Genomic DNA, 12,055 nt, shown 5'->3' on the forward strand with positions numbered 1-12,055 from the left:
GATATGCACGTAATAATCACTTCTAATTAATGCCTCTTTAATCGGGCAGCTCGGTTGGATATCGTCGTGACCAACAAATTGGCTAGGCTGCGTAGCCAGGAAGACGAGTAAGTTGTTGCACAGCTCCTGTTTTGTTTTCTGTTGGAATGTTTTACTTGACAGTATTCAGACTATTGAATGGAGACCTAAGTTGCTCAATTTTGTTTTAATTTTAATAATAAAAAAAATTAGTAACCTATAAATATAATTTTTTTTCCTAATTCTTTTGGTATGATAATTAATCAATTATTTATCTTTTCTACGATCGAATGTGTTGTTTAGCTATCATCTTTATGATGATGTGCAATATTTAATTCATATAATTATAGTTTATTTTATACATAAAAAATATCTATAGGAATTTTTTTTATTATTATAAGTGATAATCATATTTTCCCTCATATAAATGTATAAAAAAATCAAAATTCAAAATTCAATTTTTTTTTAAATACGGTTATATATAAAGAGGAAAAGAAAACAAAAAACCTAAACCCTTGAGAGCACAGGAGAGCCAACTAAGGGCCGAGCCTCATTAAAACCTTCCTACGGAAAACCCCATGAGAAAAACCGTAAGAAGGAAAAAGAGTACCCGTCTATAAAACAGCAAAGACCGAAGAGCGGGAGGGAAGGTCTCGGGAACTCCGGCCTAACCATCGTCCCCAGACCAACCCGGCTCAGACCAACAAAACGAAAGCAAAAGAAACAAAAAAGGGCAGATGGCCGGTAATACGCCGTCGCCATCTACAGCCAAAGACCAACAAACCATAAGAGCAAAAGGCCGGTGAGACGCCGTCGCCCAATGCTCCCAACCCAGATAGAAACCGTGAAGAAATGGCCGGATAAGCGCCGTTGCTATAAGCTATCCCACGGACCCATGATAGAGTAGAACCGGGAGGCCTCGGCAAAGAGTGAGAACCGGTATAGGCCGGTGATACGCTGTCACCTACACTGAGACAACCGAGGTGCCCGCGTCCGGCAGGAAAGATGGAGGATTACCCGGCCGGTGAAACTCCATCGCCGCCAACCATCCATGCTTCTTTCGCAACAAAACAGCGAGGAGCGCTCCCAACGAACAAAAAGGAAGATTCCACGGCCGGTTATATGCCGTCGCCGCAAATCCTCGTCATGTCCGTTCCAAGAGGAGCTCCTCCAGAAATCAGACTTCGAACTCGGAGGGTCCCTGACCACCGCGAAGCTGCCCTTCTCGCCACAGCGCTGAATCAGGACCCAGCTACTCCAGCTCCCGTCCCTGCAGCAGACCACCCAGGCCAGCTCAAAGCAGACCGTCTGATCCGGAAAATGGAAGTTTCCCTGCATGAAGCCCGCCCTCAACATGATAGACCATCCAAGGATCGGGGTCCCCTGCTGCACCCCCGCAATTAGCAGCACACCGCCCGCCGAGAGAAGCACCACCAGCTCAAGCAGATCCTCCATCTCCTTACCCTGGAACTCTGTAACCTTGCTCCCTTTACAGTCAGCGGAGCAGATAGCAACCAAGAGCTCGCGCCCAGCCCTAACCCACAAGCCATCGCAGCAAAACGCAACTGAGGTGTGTTGTCCAAGAGACCAACAAACCCTAACCAGCGTGACCCCCAACCCATACAGAGAAAGTCCAGCAGCACCCATCAGAATTTCACTCGCACAGAGCTATGAGTTGACATATCAAGGGCAGCCACCTTTTTAATTTCCTCCAAGGCATAAGGCCGCCATCCTTCAATACGCTCCAGATTTGCCATCAAATCCGCCGGCTTGTTTCCTTCCCGAAAAATGTGAGAAACCTGAAAGTTAGTTTGAGATATAATCTTAAGAACATTTTTCCATTCAGCCAGGAAACGCCAAGGAACATTCGTGGAACGAGTTTGAAGGAGGCGGACCACATACGTGGAGTCCGCTTCCAGCCAAAGTTGTTTCCATCCTCTCTGATGAGCGATGCATATCGCATGTATAACCGCCAGAAGCTCAGCTTCAAAAGCAAAACCCCTACCACCTTTAAAATGAAAGCAACCTCGCACCCATCCCCAATTGTCCCTGAACACCCCACCTGCTGCGATGAGACCCGGTGCTCCCGTAGCCGAGCCATTCGTGTTTACTTTAATCCAACTTCCCACCGGAAGCCACCAATGAACCTCCATCATCTTCGGGGGAGGCCTAGCACGAGTCGCCACTCCAATTCTCTGAAGAATCGTATAATCACTCCAGGAGTTGTTCGAATAACCCAGCCTCGAGAATTGGGAGTCAATCTCTTTAAAGGCAACTTTCAAGAAGCACAAAATCGCCTTAGGGTGGAACGTTTTCTCTTCAAAGGTGACTTGATTCCGGCAGTCCCAAACTTTTCAAAGCATATTGATAATTGCGGCTTTCCAAAAGGCCGACACCAGAGGGCTAAAATCCGTATTCCACGAGGCTACAAGGAACGAGTGAATGTTCGTGCTCCTTTCCAGATCACGTTTGTCAAACCAACCTAGCAACTCCTCCCAGGCCGAACGAATGGCAGTGCAATCCCAGAAAAGATGCGTCAAAGATTCCTCCTCTCTGCGACACATAATACAGCGGTTGGGGCCCTGAATCCCCCTTCTACGAAGACAATCCAGCGTAGGCATTTTATTATGAATGATCCTCCAACAGATCAGCGATCTACGATCCGGAATAAATCACTTCCACTGCCACTTCCCCCAGCTAACTTTGGGAAAAGAGGGACTGATATTCTCATAAGCAAGCGCCGAGGTAACAGTTCCCGTATCTGAGGGCTTCCAAACACGAACATCTTCCTCCTCACCAAAAGGAATGAGAAGCATATCAACCACCACATCCGGGAATTGAACGATAAAATCCTCCGTGAAGTGCCAAATCCCATTGTAAAAATAATCCTCGACCGATTGATTCAAGAAAGTATGCATGAAATCGGGGATTCCAAGTTTGTCCACCAGCTTGTAACCAATCCAATCATCTCGCCAGAACAGCGTACTAGTTCCCGTGCTTATAAAAGAAAACGAATTCCCCACCATCTGATCAACCTGGCTGCGAACACTCGTCCAAAAAGGGGAAGAAGCCAACGCCTATTTAGCATGACAGAAATTATCCAAATATCTAGTGCGGAGGATAGCAAAAGCGAAAGCTTTCCCTTCAATGAGCCGCCAAGCAGTTTTCATCAGAAAGCTTCTATTCATGCTGGAAAACGATCTGACGCCCAAGCCTCCTTCCTCCCCAGGCGCACAAACCCGTGACCAGCTTACCGGATAGAAAGGCTTTTGCTCGGTATTGCCAGTCCAAATGAAATTCCTACAATGTCGGTCTAACGCATAGATCAAGGAATTAGGCCATTTATACACCAACATAGAGTGAGTGACAAGGCTCTGAATAACCGAACGAACCAAACAAATTCTTCCCGCCATCGACAGCTGTAGACCTTTCCAGCGAGAGAATTTTTGAATAATTCTATCATAAATCGCACGCAAGTGGGAGGCCTTCATACGACCGGTGAAAATAGGGACCCCAAGGTAGTTCACAGGTAGGCAGTCAACTCCAAAACCGAGCTCTCTGACAATACCGCTTTGCATAGCAGGGGACACACCTTTAGAGAAGAACACATGAGACTTCTGAGCATTGCAAACTTGGCCCGACATCCCACCATAGAAGTCAAGAACCTCTTTTATTTTACGTGCGTTCCTGCGGGAAGCCTTACAGAAGATGAGAATATCGTGAGCATAAAATAAGTGAGTAGGAAAGTGATTCGCTCTGCTGAAATCCATGGGAACCAAATGGCGAGAACGAACACAGTTGATCAGAACATGGCTCAACACATCTTCGGCAATGCCAAAAAGGATAGGCGAGAGCGGATCACCCTGACGAACACCTCGCGAGCAAGGAAAATAGCCGCTCAGCTGACCATTATACAAGATGGAGATATGCGCCGATTTAAAAATAATGGAAATCCAACGCACAAAAGTCTCATGAAACCCATTAACCTCGAGAACTTTAAGGATAAAATCCCAACTGATAGTGTCAAAAGCCTTTCTGATGTCGATCTTGCAAGCCATATTCGACTTGCGACCCGTGCAGTTCATGCATTTGAAACCTTCATAGGCCAAAATAATACAGTCATGAATAGATCTTCCACCAATAAAACCAAACTGGTGATCAGACACCGTATCCGCCGCCACCTTATTGAGCCGCGTGGCCAGGATCTTGGAAACAATTTTGAAAAAGAAATTGGACAGGATAATCGGACGCAGGTCTGCAACAGTATCCACCGTTTCTTTCTTCGGGATCAGAATTAAAGTGTTGGCATTGCAGCCCGAAGGCAGGTAAGAATTGATGAAGAAACCTTTCACCGCGCGGGTCACATCCTCCTTGATCGTGCCCCAACAATTCTGAAAGAAAGCTCCAGAAAAACCATCCGGGCCCGGCGAACTGTTCTCGTCCATATCAAAAATAGCTGCGTGGATTTCGTCCTCATCGGGAATGCGAATCAGAACCGCATTATGCTCCTCGGTCACAGACGTATCAATATTGGCTTCGATCAGAGTCACATCCAGCAAATTCTGATTTTCCTCCTTGAAAAGGTTGGAAAAGAAGTCAACAATGTGCTGCTGAATAACCGTTTGATCATAAGACACCTCCCCGCCAATTCTCAAATGTGCCAATCGCAGATTATTCTTACGGAACCTGATGATACGATGGAAGAACTCGGTATTGCGATCACCGTCAGTCAGCCAATGCGCCCTACTTTTCTGTTGAAGCAGGCTGTGTTTTCTTGCCAGAATCGAGTTCAAGGCAGCTTGCCTTCCCACCTCTTCATCAAACAGCTCATCCGTGTAGCCCCCAACAGAGATATTGTTTTGAATCGTCAGAAGCTGTCTTTGAAGTTCCTCAATTTGAGTATTCACCTGCCCAAAAACCTCTTTGTTCCACGTACGAAGCTCCCCACGCAGTCTACGCAGCTTGGACATCACCCGGTAAATAGGACAATTAGTATCCAGATCAGCGTTCCAGGAGTTCGAGACCATCTCGTTGAAATCAGGATGTAGAAGCCACATCTTAAGAAATTTAAAAGCACGCCGACCAGTAGGAATGTCATCTTTACATTGCAAAATAAGCGGTGAGTGATCAGAAGTAACCCGAGGGAGGGCATGCGTGTTGATGTTAGTCCAGCAGTCGGCAAAATCAGTGGAGAAAAGAGCTCTATCCAGCCTCGATTCAATATGCCTCGGAAGAAGTCTACGCCCGGACCATGTCATGCGAACTCCCGAAGCAGGAGACTCAATAAAGCTAGTCTCATCAATAAAATTGCGGAAATCCCTACAAGAACTCTAATCCGGCGCCACCGTGCTGACTCTCTCGTTCGCGCCCCTAACGGCATTGAAGTCGCCAATGAAAACGGTTTTCCCATCCGTAAAACCCATCAAATCCTGCCAGAGTTGACGACGCGACACCGTATCATTAGCTCCATGAATAATACCAATCCTGAAGTCCAAAGACCCCCAAGTGCAGTTAGCAACTACCACTTGCTCCGAGGAAAAAATGATAGTGGTGTTCACCGAAGGCTGAGCAACGAGCCAAATGTTCGAACATCTAGGAAGTCTGTTGTTGCTGTGTCGAGGAGTCATATTAATAGAGCGCCAGAAACTCTGGCGGACTTTACAAAGTTTCGACTTTGGTTCAATTAACCCAATGATAATGGGTGAAAAAGAGCGACAGTGATCCTGCAGCAAACGTTTAGAATCATCCGTAAGACCACGGACGTTCCAAACGAGGATATTCATGGGAATTATTTGGAGTGTTGAGGCGGGCCTGTGTCCCGCTCCATTTCGTCAGCCCATCTTTGCTTTGAAATGTTATCCATGGTTTTGAAGGCCTCCGTTTGTCTTTGCTCAATAATGTAGTCTCTAGGCTTCTTTCCTGCATCAACCGCTTTACGCAACCGATTCTTGATACTTTCCTCTTGCTGCATCAGCGCCTTGTTATGGTTTCGTGCTTGATTCGAAGGGCGACCCCGTTTTCTGGGGGAGGAAATCGACTCTTTAACCTTTATTTCCTTTGCACATGCAGGAGCGGCCAAACTTTTGTCCGAGCTTTGAAGATCTCTGTTGCTCTGCTCATTGATATTCTGCCGACCCTCATCATCTCTAGGGCCAATTTGTATTCTGCTCAGCAACTTCACTTCGCTGCTCAAAGTCTTGCCGTTGCTAGGCTCAGGCCTTTGCTCCGACGTATCGCTGCTCTGTTGTATGTTCTGATCCTCCTGACCCGATCTCTTATCAGCCATGTTCTGCTCCAACTGCTTATCTCTGTCACTTTCTAAACTTTGGCCTTTTGAGCTCGTGTTATCTCCAGCTCTGCAGTGCTCAGTCAAGTCTCTGCTCTCCTCGGTGCAATCCCGCTCTGGACTATGGACCCAATCCAAGATGTCCCTGCTTTGATCAAAATACTGACCATCAAGCTTAGCTCTACCAACCGTTCCATCCAGTACCTTCTGTTGTTCTGGCTGCTCCTCCCTGTTCTACTCAGATGTCATCAGTAACGAATGAGTAGATCTCTGAACAAATTCCACTTCGTCGCGCTCAAGGTGCCCCTGGCCAATATCTCGTCTTTCATGTTCCCCTGAGGTCGTGTGTCTACTTCTTCTCTGGCTATCTTGGCTTTTGTCTGTTTTGTTGCCCCCAGCCTCTCCCACTAAAGAATCCCGTTTCATTTTCTCAACATGCGCTGCTTTATCAGAAACTTCTCCTTCTTCAAGGATAGCAAAGCGGTTAGATTTCGGCGATATAGCAGCCGAGGTGGTTAGGGTCTCATGAAGGTCCGGGCCGGACATCGCTTTACTAGAATGATCCTCAACAGCAGGACGTTGCTCCGCTGCGTGAACAACCCCACGACGCTGCTCCTTTGCTTTAGCAATTTCCTGCCAGTATGGCTCTCTTTGTTTCACAGGCTCAGCAACTTCTTTGCCTTTCATTTTACCCCGGCGACATTTATCTACCACATGACCTGTCATTTTACATTTTGTGCAGTAAGGAGGTATATACTCATAGCTAAATTCAATGTCGAACTCATAATCGCCTCCATCAATGGTCATGTACTCCGGTAGCATATTCGCAAGGTCCACTTCCACCAGCATTCTCGCATAGTGAGCAACATCATCGTCCACCGAATTGCCATCTATCTTAAGAGGTTGCCCTAACCATCTGCCAATGCCCGATAGAACCTCCGGGTGCCAAAACTCCACTGGCAGATAATAGATCCGTACCCACACTTGTGCCAAAGATGAGGATTCCTTGTAGGGATTGAAGAATCTCACCCATTCACGGAGACGTAGAATTCCCGAGGAAAGTTCCCAAACAATATGAGACTTGGCAGTCGCTTTATCTTCTTTGTTGTTGAACTTCAACGTGAAATACCCTTTTCCCATTAGCATGAGACGCCAAGTCGAGGACAGCTTCCACACCGACTGAAGTTCGTCCTTTAGTTCCTTGGCCGTCCTTGGATGGGATCCTTTATTCATCATGAATCGACCAATTAAAGCAAATTGGAACTTCGACGCTTGGAGGAGTTGTAGTTCTTTTGGAACCTTGAGTACGCCAATCTCATCACGACTGCATGGACGAAGAGCTTTAAAGTTATGCGCAGGCAAATCCGGCTTCCTCTCACGCTGTGTCCCAGTCACCCTAGCATAGGAGATAGGCGGAACCATCGTCGTCTTGTTTGTATCAGCAGAGACCAGGGCAGCGGTTGTCTTCACAGCATCAGCATGATGCGCCATCGAAGGGACACTAGGGTTAGGGTTTCCCTCGGTCGCTTTAGGGGAACGGGAGAAGTTGTTGGAGATTACCGGCAAGTGGAGGCCGCCCCTGTCCATCAGGAATGGCGGCAGGACGCCGGCGGAAAGCAACAGCAACGGAATAAGGGCGGCGACTAGATTAGGGTTAGGGGCGGGAATCGCTCATTGTCCAATACTCTCATCAAAATTCAAATATATATATATATATATATATATATATATTAGTATTATGAGGCGTTGGAAAATATATACTAATATATAACCATGTATTATCTATATATAATAGCAAAATAAAGCATATCCTACGTGGCGTCGTATAATCTTTCCATTCTAATTTTCCTCAATTCTCATTCATTTTTATTTTTTAAAAAACTTATAATCAATTTCCATATCTAGAAATCATTAAATATCAAAAATTCATTAATCAATTTTCATATCTAAAAATTATTATATTAATATTAATATTTTATAGATCTTGATAAATCCTATCCTACTTGGCGTCGTATAATCTATGCATTCTAATTTTCCTCAATTCTCAATCATTCTTATTTTTTCTAAATTTTTAATCAATTTTCATATCTAAAAATTATTAAGCATCTAAAAATTATTATATTAATATTCCATAGATCTTGCACGAGTAAATATTAGGAACCGAACTCCACTTGATTTTAAATTCTAAACGTCATTTTTGTACACACCTTTGGGATATTGGGTTAATCATGTACATCTTCTTATATATAATTTAAATATATATAATAGCAAAATAAATTCTATCCCTCGTGGCGTCGTATAATCTATGCATTCTAATTTTCCTCAATTCTCATTCATTCTTATTTTTTCTAAATTTTTAATCAATTTTCATATCTAAAAATCATTAAGTATCTAGAAATTATTATATTAAAATTTCATAGATCTTGCACGAGTAAATATTAGGAACCGAACTCCACTTGATTTTAAATTCTAAACGTCATTTTTGTACACACCTTTGGGATATTGGGTTAATCATGTACATCTTCTTATATATAATTTAAATATATATAATTGCAAAATAAATTCTATCCCTTGTGGCGTCGTATACTCTATGCTTTCTAATTTTCCTCAATTCTCATTCATTCTTATTTTTTCTAAACTTTTAATCAATTTTCATATCTAAAACTAATTAAATATCTAAAAATCATTATATTAATATTACATAGATCTTGATAAATCCCCATATATAATAGCAAAATAAATTCTATCCTACGTGGCATTGTATAATATCTCCATTCTAATTTGCATCAATTCTCATTCATTCTTTTTTTTTTTTAACTTTTAATCAACTTCCATATCTAAAAACCATTAAATATCTAAAATTCATTAATCAATTTCCATATCTAAAAATAGTGGATATTACTATACGTGTTTTGACGATAACTGATAGTAAAAACACTTTTGAGTAGGGTTTGTCATAAGACTGGTATATAAATTCTAAAAAGATATTTTAAAAAGATTTCATATAATGTATAATTTTTATATTTATTCTAAGTTAATTTTTAATCTTTTATAATTTATGCTCTTTATTATAAATGTATGCTTTGTAATGTCCATAAATAGACATACTGATTGTAAGCTTTTCTTGAGTTAGATAAATCAATAACTATAATAAGGAGTATTGTTTATTTGGATATTTTATAAAATTTAAATATGTTCGGATAATTAACGGATATTATTATATATGTTTGGAAAGAGAGTTACTCTGTTTCGTATGTTTCTCACGAGTAAAAATATGTAAGTTTTAAACGAGTGCATAAATTATATAGTTTTTATTATTCATATTATTTATTGTTAATACACACATATAGATGTTCATGAATCCACATTTATTTTTTGTGGAAGACTTCACTAATTGTGGAATCTAAATAAAATATTATCTGCTTACGTGAAATTTTCTCTATTTGTTAATCTTTTATTATTTACTATTATTTATTGTTAATGTTTATTTTGAAATGTTATGAATTTTTATTGAGATAGATAACTAATTATCGTAACAACTTATATTTGATTACTTAGATATTTAATAAATTTAAGCATATCCGGGTAATTAGCGGATATTACTATTATGAATTTAGAATGAGAATGAGTAGTAAAATTATTTTTAATTGAGTTTAAAACGAATACGAGTATAATTATCAAATTGTGATTCTAAACTCACGTTGATGAGGACTGAAATATGCACCAGCGATGTGCTAAACATAACGGGAATATTTCTAGTTATGACTATTATTATTATTATTGTTATTGTGGTTATTTCTGATATTTGATACAGGATTGCCCGGACTTTCGGCTTGGCTCAGCTCGACTCCGCTTTCCAGCTCTAATGGCTCAATTTCAAGATGTAGATTAGAATAACGGGGCTTGGGCTTAATTCATTGGGCTAATGGGCTTTAAGGGTCTAATGGGCCTAAGGGCCTTAAGTTTATGTTCATGCTTATAAATAGGGCCTTGGGGCATAGATTAGGGGATCATCTCATTTTATTCATTCATCTCTTGTAAAATGTAATTCTCTCGGAGTATAGTGAAAAAAACCCCAACACCCCGTGGACGTAGGTCTTCTCGACCGAACCACGTAAATCCGGTATCGTTTACTGCTTTTTAGTTTAGGTGTTGGTTTCTCGTCTCACCAGATTATAAATATATTCTATTAGTATAGATGTATATGAATTATTTAGTTATATAAACGTATTTAATGTTATATTTTTTTTATATTATAGTAAAATATTCAAGTTACTTCAAATCATAATCTACTGAAATATCCTATTATGTTTATACATAGTATGTTTATATTTCAACTAATCATAATTTAAATAAAATTTGTATATTTTATATGTTTTATATGTGTTTATTATATGATGTACTATATTTTAATATATTGTGTATAATTATACACACTTAAGCATTTTAAAAGTTTTATATATAAATCCGCATATTGGGGTTACTTCATGTATAGCTTTAATTAATGCTATTTAATTAAAACACTCATAATTAAGTGTGGTGAAGAACACCGCATGCTGATTTAATGGCGGCGGCTAAGGCACCAAACAGTTAATAGCATGTCCAAAACCAATTATTTACTTTAACGGTTCATAGGATCATAGGATTTTGAGTGAATTTTATTCATTAACGTAAAGTAATACTCCACATATTGAATTACTGTTCTGAAAGAAATAATCCATGGAAGAGCTAGATGCAGTAAGAAGAGCTAAGATGCATGAGCTTTTTGGCGAAGATGTAGAAGACTCGGACGAAATTTCAGATCAAAATGGAGAAGAGCTTTTCGGTGAAGATGGAGTAGATTCACACGAGGTTTTAGATCAAGATGAAGAAGAGCAACATGAGAACACGGAGGAGGACGAAGATTTATTTGGAGTTGATTGGCTGGCATGTGAGAAGATGATGCAGAATGGTCTGCAATCTGGTTTGGAATTTGAAAATAGGGATAGTCTGTTTACAGCTTATCAGGCCTTTGCCAAGGTAGCAGGATTTAATGTTTCAACTAGAAACAAACGTGATAGGTATCTTATGATCTCATGCGAAAGGGCTCGAAAGACAAATGCGAAGTACACCAAAAAGATGAATTGCCCTGCTCGTTTGAATGCAATAAAACAAGACAACGACAAGTGGAAAGTTTCCACTGTTTGCAATGAGCATAACCATGAGTTAGAACCACACATGAGTGAATTTATGCCGGCACATAGGCACTTGTCAACCAATTTGAAGGTTCATTTAGATGCGTATGACCGCGCTGGATTACGGCTATGTAAGAGTGTTAGGATGATGGAAGTTCTTGTTGGTGGACCACCCAATTTGGGCGCTTCGATGAAAGATTGCAGAAATTATGTTGATAAAATGAGGAAATTAAGACTTGGAGATGGAGATGCCGCTGCCATTCAACAATTATTTAAGAGATTGCAACAAAACGATAAAGATTTTTTTTATCTACTAGATATTGACGATGATTCTAGACTCCGCCATGTTATGTGGATTCATCCGTGGAGTCGAGCTGCGTACCAAGATTTCCACGACGTCGTGAGTTTTGACACGATTTATCTCATGAATCAATACAATATGCCTTTCGGAACTGTGGTCGGGGTTAACCATCATCATCAATCTATTCTACTAGGATGTTGCCTGTTGAGCGACGAGCGTGCAGAATCATTTAAATGGTTTTTTAGAAATTGGTTGGATGCAATGAGGGGTGTTTAA

The 12,055-nt window shown here is 41.1% G+C and overlaps 1 protein-coding gene across 1 annotated transcript; it reads left to right on the top strand.

Moving 5' to 3' along the window:
* The first annotated feature begins 11,023 nt into the window (after positions 1–11,023).
* LOC131008157 (protein FAR-RED IMPAIRED RESPONSE 1-like) lies at positions 11,024–12,055 on the top strand. Its single transcript, XM_057935051.1, has one exon. The coding sequence runs from the start codon at positions 11,024–11,026 to the stop codon at positions 12,053–12,055; it is 1,032 nt and encodes a 343-aa protein (XP_057791034.1).

This window comes from Salvia miltiorrhiza, chromosome 2 (genome assembly GCF_028751815.1).
Source record: "Salvia miltiorrhiza cultivar Shanhuang (shh) chromosome 2, IMPLAD_Smil_shh, whole genome shotgun sequence".
NCBI classification, from domain to species: Eukaryota; Viridiplantae; Streptophyta; class Magnoliopsida; order Lamiales; family Lamiaceae; genus Salvia; species Salvia miltiorrhiza.

What these genes read in the sequence shown, in the direction of transcription:
- LOC131008157 (XM_057935051.1), top strand. Translation starts at nt 11,024, where the DNA reads ATGGAAGAGCTAGATGCAGTAAGAAGAGCTAAGATGCATGAGCTTTTT.